General features: G+C 36.6%; 1 protein-coding gene across 2 annotated transcripts in view; it reads left to right on the forward strand.

The window, feature by feature from the left end:
• The window catches only part of LOC107685903 (transmembrane channel-like protein 5), an 11,741-nt gene that overhangs the window by 3,402 nt on the left and 2,067 nt on the right, over positions 1–6,272 (forward strand). For both annotated transcript variants that reach the window (XM_016482635.1, XM_016482636.1), the window contains exons 3-14: positions 334–436; positions 525–594; positions 695–949; positions 2,059–2,201; positions 2,543–2,690; positions 2,764–2,919; positions 3,004–3,173; positions 3,274–3,349; positions 3,439–3,536; positions 4,417–4,512; positions 4,606–4,681; positions 4,762–4,895. In XM_016482635.1, coding sequence (XP_016338121.1) covers positions 334–436; positions 525–594; positions 695–949; positions 2,059–2,201; positions 2,543–2,690; positions 2,764–2,919; positions 3,004–3,173; positions 3,274–3,349; positions 3,439–3,536; positions 4,417–4,512; positions 4,606–4,681; positions 4,762–4,895 — 1,525 coding nt within the window. The remainder of the gene's footprint in view (positions 1–333; positions 437–524; positions 595–694; positions 950–2,058; positions 2,202–2,542; positions 2,691–2,763; positions 2,920–3,003; positions 3,174–3,273; positions 3,350–3,438; positions 3,537–4,416; positions 4,513–4,605; positions 4,682–4,761; positions 4,896–6,272) is intronic.

Below are 6,272 nucleotides of genomic sequence, written 5' to 3' on the forward strand. Positions count from 1 at the left end.
TTTCACTCTATGTGTAATGAATCTATATAATATATGGGTTTCACTTTCTGAAATGAGTGACAAAAAATATTGACCTGTTTCATGATACTCTAATTTTTTGAGATGTACCTGTACGTATATGCGTCTATGTTCGCGCGAATCATTCATGATCCAGCCTCATCTACAGAAGAATCAAAATCAGCAGGGAATCAAATAAATATTTTCCCCACTGTATATATATATATATATATATATATATATATATACAGAAGAGTTTTTGGTACAAATATATTGGATTGTCTACAGTAAGAAGTTTTAAATGTGAACTAACTAAAGACAAACTTGTGATCCCAGGTAAATCTGAACTGGTATCTGACCTGGTTAGCCTTTCAGCCGGAGCCAGAATTCAAGCCATACGATCATTACCTATGCCATTTAATGAGAGGAAAACAATCAGGTTAACGTCTTTTGTAATTATACATTTATGCAACATTTCCAACAATGTTAACTTTTATCTAAACTTGAACTTGTACTTGTCTCAACAGGAACAGAGTGAACTCTGTCAAACTCTCAAAGACCATCCTCGCTGCAGACTGTCGTCAACAGGTGTCTCGGGTAAAAAGTTAAATGCAATTTTTTCAGATTTGTCATTATTAAGTTTCACGTTCCTAAAAGTGCTGCATGATATTTCAAGTCTAATAAGGCCCCAATTCAGTCTTTCCGCAGATTTCGTGCCAGCTTGGCATCAGCTAGGCAGCATTTGATTATATGGCAGGACACTCTGAAGGAGATCGGCGGTAGGTTTGGCACTTCTGTCCTCTCCTACTTCTTGTTCCTTAAATGGCTGTTGCAGTTCAACCTCTTCTCCCTCATCATCAACTTCTGCTTCATCACAATCCCACAAATTGTGCATGCGCCCAATATCAGCAGCATCACAGGCTTCAGAGGACTTGAGCTCCTCACTGGGGTGGTGAGTTCTTCTATTGAGTCCAAATATACGAATTAACACTTTACAATAAGGTTTAATTTGTTTACATTAGACTATGCATTAAGTAGCATGCACTGACAATAAGCATTTACAGCATTTATTAATCTAAATGATTGTATATTCATTGTTAATTCATGCTTGCTCATAATAGTTTAATCTTAATTTATATAGCTTTAAATGTTAAAAATATATTAGCATTCTCCTTAATCTATATTAAATGCTGCAAAATATTGTTATTAGCATGTTAATTAATGCATTAGCTAATCTTAAAAGAATGGTTCACCCAAAAATCTAAATATATGCTGAAAATGTACTCACCCTCAGGCCATCCAAGATATAGATAAATTTGTTTCTTCATGGGAACAGATTTGGAGAAATTTACCATTGCATCACTAGCTCACCAATGGATCCTCTGCAGTGAATGGGTGCCGTCAGAATGAGCTTCCAAACAGCTGATAAAAAACATCACAATAATTCACACAACTCCAGTCCAAAATAGTCCATCATCCATAATAATGCTTTTCCCCTGTTGTTCTCTCACATCAACATCCACCAACATATTTGTTTTGAACTGTTTTGGACTTTTTTGCTTCTAAACAGTGCTTGATCTGTGGACATTTATCTCCTGAATCAGACGAGATGACTTTTTCACTGGACAAAGAAATGTTATGAATAGAGGACTCGTATTTTAGCTGGAAACAACGATTGAAGTTGAAAATGTCTTGATGGATTTGTTTCTTACAAACACACAGCTTTTCACTTTACAAGATGTTAATTGATGGACTGGAGTCATGTGGATTACTTGTGGATTATTATGATGTTTTTATCAGCTGTTTGGACTCTCTTTCTGACGGCACCCATTCACTGCAGAGGATCCATTGGTGAGCAACTGATGTTATGCAAAATTTCTCCAAATCTGTTACGAAGAAGAAACAAACTCATCAAACTCAGGCTTGAGAGCAAGTCAATTTTCATTTTTGGGTGAAGTATTCATTTAATTAAATCATCCTAATTGTCAAGTGTTTTTTTATACAAAACTTTGGTTTTATAAAGCTTTAGAATATGGAGAATGCCAATATCTCTGTCGACAGGGTTATTTCAACCAGACGGTCTTGTTCTATGGTGGTTATAATGGTGAAGTGATCGTATCCAAACCAGCTTACAACATGCAGTTGGCCTATTTTTTCACCATAGCCGCATATCTGGTGCTCTGTGGGGTGTCTCTTATCTACAGGTAACATATTTAACAGTACGGTAGGTTAATATGGCTTTTACAGCATTGAAGCAATACAAAGCTTGTTTTTGGTAGCTAGATCACTTCTTGTTCACCATTTAGCATTTGCACATTTTCCCAGAATTTAAATATGGAATATTTGCCATTTGAAAGCCATATTGAAATATTGAATGTTCAAGTCAATGGCTGATTGTTTCCCTAAAAATGTGTTGAGGTTTGAAAATTTGCATATTTGGATTCAAAGGTCACTACATTTCATAAAAGTAAATGATGCAACAAGCGACCATTTCAATGCCAGAAGGGAATGCAGAAAGATCTGGTTTCTTTTTGCTCCTCCTCAGCATGTCCAGATCCTTTCAGAAGAACTTTGTGTTAGAGACAGGGCCTGTCTCTGGAGGAGCATGGCGTCTCCTGTGCAGCTGGGATTTCAGTGTTGTCAATGAAAAAGCCATACAGTACAACAAGAACAATCTCGCCATTCAGCTGAAGGTTCATATTTGTTTATCTTGTAGATGTCATCCCTTTTCTGTTTCCATTGGCTCATTTTGCACATGTCTTCTAGGAGTCCTTATCAGAAAGGTTACAGGAGAAAAACAAAATGTCTCTGTCTGACAGAATAAAGCATCTGTCTCTCCACCTACTGGCCTGGCTGCTCTCTTTAGGACTTGCCCTAGGATCCGGTGCAGGCATCTACTTCCTGGGGACAGATCCAGAGCTGGTAAGTTCATTCACAGTGAGATAATATCACAAAAATTCACATTTTGCATGCATTTCACACTCTTGTGCTTATGTTTTGCTGCAGGCATTCAGTTTCAATCACAATCCAGATGATTTAAGGGCAGAAGCATCTACCCTGCTTCTGCCTGTGGTCGTGTCACTCATCAATCTGATAGTGCCTCTTCTCTACTCTCTCATCAGCACAATAGAGAGTTACTCCAACCCACGTGCAAAGATCTACATCAGCATCATTAGGTGTGATCATTGTTTAGTTACAATAAATTACCAGAAGCATCAGATTTCCATTGCTAACAATGTCAGGTGACCTCGCCTTTATTGTCTGATTTGTTCCTAGAAGTGTTATTTTAAAGATGTCCATTCTTGGAATCCTTTGCTTTTACTGGCTGAATTTCGTTCCTGACAATATCTCAGTAGGTGCACCAAGAGTTCATTTTATCATGGGTTACTAGCAAAGCTTGATTATGTGTCTGTTTACTCGATTGTAATCTTTTTATTCAAGTGTTGGGAGTCCTTTGTGGGGCAGAGCGTGTATCGACTGCTGATAATTGACTTCATATTCTGTCTACTTGGCATTTTCTTTGGGGAATTCCTACGCAAGTGAGTCAAATACAGGAAGTCAAGTACATTTTAGCTGTTGAAGTAGGTTTGCAAAAACCAGTTGATCACAGCTGGAAAATGGCAGCTACTAAAAGCAACCATTTTCAATTTCACAATTTCCACCTTAAACCAAGAGTATAAACCCATCTGCTGCAAAATGTAAAAATATTTTGCAGCTTTGGTGTTGTTTTACAGATTCCAAATAATAAATACACTACTGTTCCAAAGTTTGGGGTTGGTAAAATTGTAAAATATTTTTGAAGTCTCTATTGCTCTTAGGCTGCATTTGTTTGACCAAAAATAGAGTAAGAGGGTACTGTTGTGAAATATTTTTACAATTTAAAATAATGGCAAAGCTGAATTTTTAGCAGCCATTATGCCAATCTTCAGTGCCACATGATCTTTCAGAAATCATTTTAATATGCTGACCTGGCGCTCAATAAATATTTCTTATTATTATCATGTTGAAAACAGTTGTGCAGCTTAATAGTCCTTATATCCTTTATTTCAAAGAACAGCTCTGATTTGAAAAAAAAAGTAACATATCTATAATGTCAACTTAATGGAGTTTAATACATCCTTACTGAATAAAATAATTTGTTTAAAATTGTATTAATATATATTTTTAATATATAATTTTTTTTAAATACTGACCCCAAACTTTTCAACGATGGCAACACTGTTAATAATATATTTGCCTTATACTTTGTACTATAAACTGTGTTTTTACAGACTTATAAATAATCTAAGCAAATGGTTTACATTACAGTTCTATTCATGTGCATACTGTGGATTCTTCCATATGAAGAGTAATTACCGATTACACATGACACAGAATCAATAGATTCACTTTCATTTCACTTTTTCAAAATTGCTACAGTGTAATCGGAACCATGTGCATCCAGAGTCTTGGCGTCCCAGAGTTTGACATTGCTAGGAATGTACTTGATCTGATCTATGCCCAGACTCTGGCTTGGTAAGTCAATATCAGCATCTCTTCAGGTCTATACTTTGATATTCCTTCCAGCTGATTGCACTGACTCTTTTATCTCTCTTCCTGTCTGCCCAGGATTGGAATTTACTTCTCCCCCCTACTTCCTGTAATGCAAGTCCTAAAATTGTTTATCATCTTTTACTTGAAAAAGGTAAACCCCATTATAGCATCACTTTGTCCTTGCAGTCAAGATTATATTGCATGTAGTTAGTCTTATGGTTCCTGTTTCAGATCAGTCTGAGTATGAACTGTCAGCCTCCCAAACACACTGGCAGAGCCGCTCAGATACAAACGGTCTTCATCGCCCTACTCTTCTTCCCTTCGTTTGTGGGCGTGCTTTCCATGGTAGCATTCACAGTGTGGAGGTGTGACCCTTTCATTTTACATTTTCAATTCTTGTTCATCATTGTCTTTATACCAAGTTACATATCTTCAGTGCTGCAATTTGTTTTGTGAACATTTTCAAATTGAGCTCTTAATAAGCTGCTTTTCAGATGACAGACTAGAAAGCGGCACCAGTTAATATAATAAATGCAAAGTGTTTTTGCGTTCCACTGTGCTGCTTTTTTAATAATTTGTCTATGTAGACATGCGCTAGATGGACGCTTTGTTCTGCAAGTGTCACATTTTTAAAATACCATGTCAAATATATTTATTTTGTTGTTTTGACAGGGTATGTTCATGGAAAGAATACATAAAAAAAAATAGGTAACTTTGCCAAGAAACGTGTCTCAAGTCCGCTACACCTTGTGTTTTAAAACATAGGTTGCATTGTGTAAACAAGACCATTTGCATTCTTGCTTTTAAAAACATGAGATGCAGTGCAGAGGAATGGAAAAAATGCAGGCTTTAGAGATGCGTTTTTAAAAGCTGAATTAACCACGTTTTAGGAAAGACAGTTGTGTGTGAAACACCCCAAAAAAAAAAAAAAAATGGTGAGAGGTGCGTAAAGGTCAAAGACATCCATTTAGATCAGTTGCTCCTTAAATTCTGTCATTAATTACTCATCCTCGTGTTGTTCGAAACCCGTAAGACCTTCGTTCATCTTCGGAACACAATTTAAGATATTTTTGATGAAATCTGAGGGCTCTCTGACCCTCCCATAGACAGCAAGGTAACTACCACGTTCAAGGTCCAGAAAAGTACCAAGATGATCGACAAAGTAGTCATGTGACATCAGTGGTTCAACTGTAAAGTTATGAAGCTAACTTTAGACAGCACAACAGTATCATGACGCGAATGTGTGGCGGCGCTAACCCAGATCCGGTGTAATGACGTCATCACGCCAGATCTGGGTCAGCACCGGCGGCGCCACACACTCGCGTCATGATACTGTCGTGAACGTGCATCCACAAGTGACGCAGTAGAGACGAAAATGTGGAATAAAGTCGGTATTTTTGTTTTCTTTGCTTAGTTTAGTTTTCGCAAGTTATTACACATGCACCTGAATAATTATGTATGTAAATATGTATGTTACAATTATGAAAACGTTTTTATAATAAATTGCTGACAGAATTTTAATTTTTGGGTGAACTAACCCTTTAACCGGGGCCTCAGCACTTCAACTTCCAAGGGCACTTCAACATTATTTAAAACTATTTAAAATAATACAAAACAAGCATTAAAATAAGCCAAAACGACTAAAAATCAAGATATCGACAAAGCCTATTTTAAAAGTGTGATTTCTGAATCCAGTAAAGACATATAAATTACTCAAATTAATGAAAATTTAAAAAACAATA

The sequence above is a fragment of the Sinocyclocheilus anshuiensis genome, unplaced genomic scaffold (assembly GCF_001515605.1).
Source record: "Sinocyclocheilus anshuiensis isolate Anshui unplaced genomic scaffold, SAMN03320099.WGS_v1.1 scaffold701, whole genome shotgun sequence".
NCBI lineage: Eukaryota > Metazoa > Chordata > Actinopteri > Cypriniformes > Cyprinidae > Sinocyclocheilus > Sinocyclocheilus anshuiensis.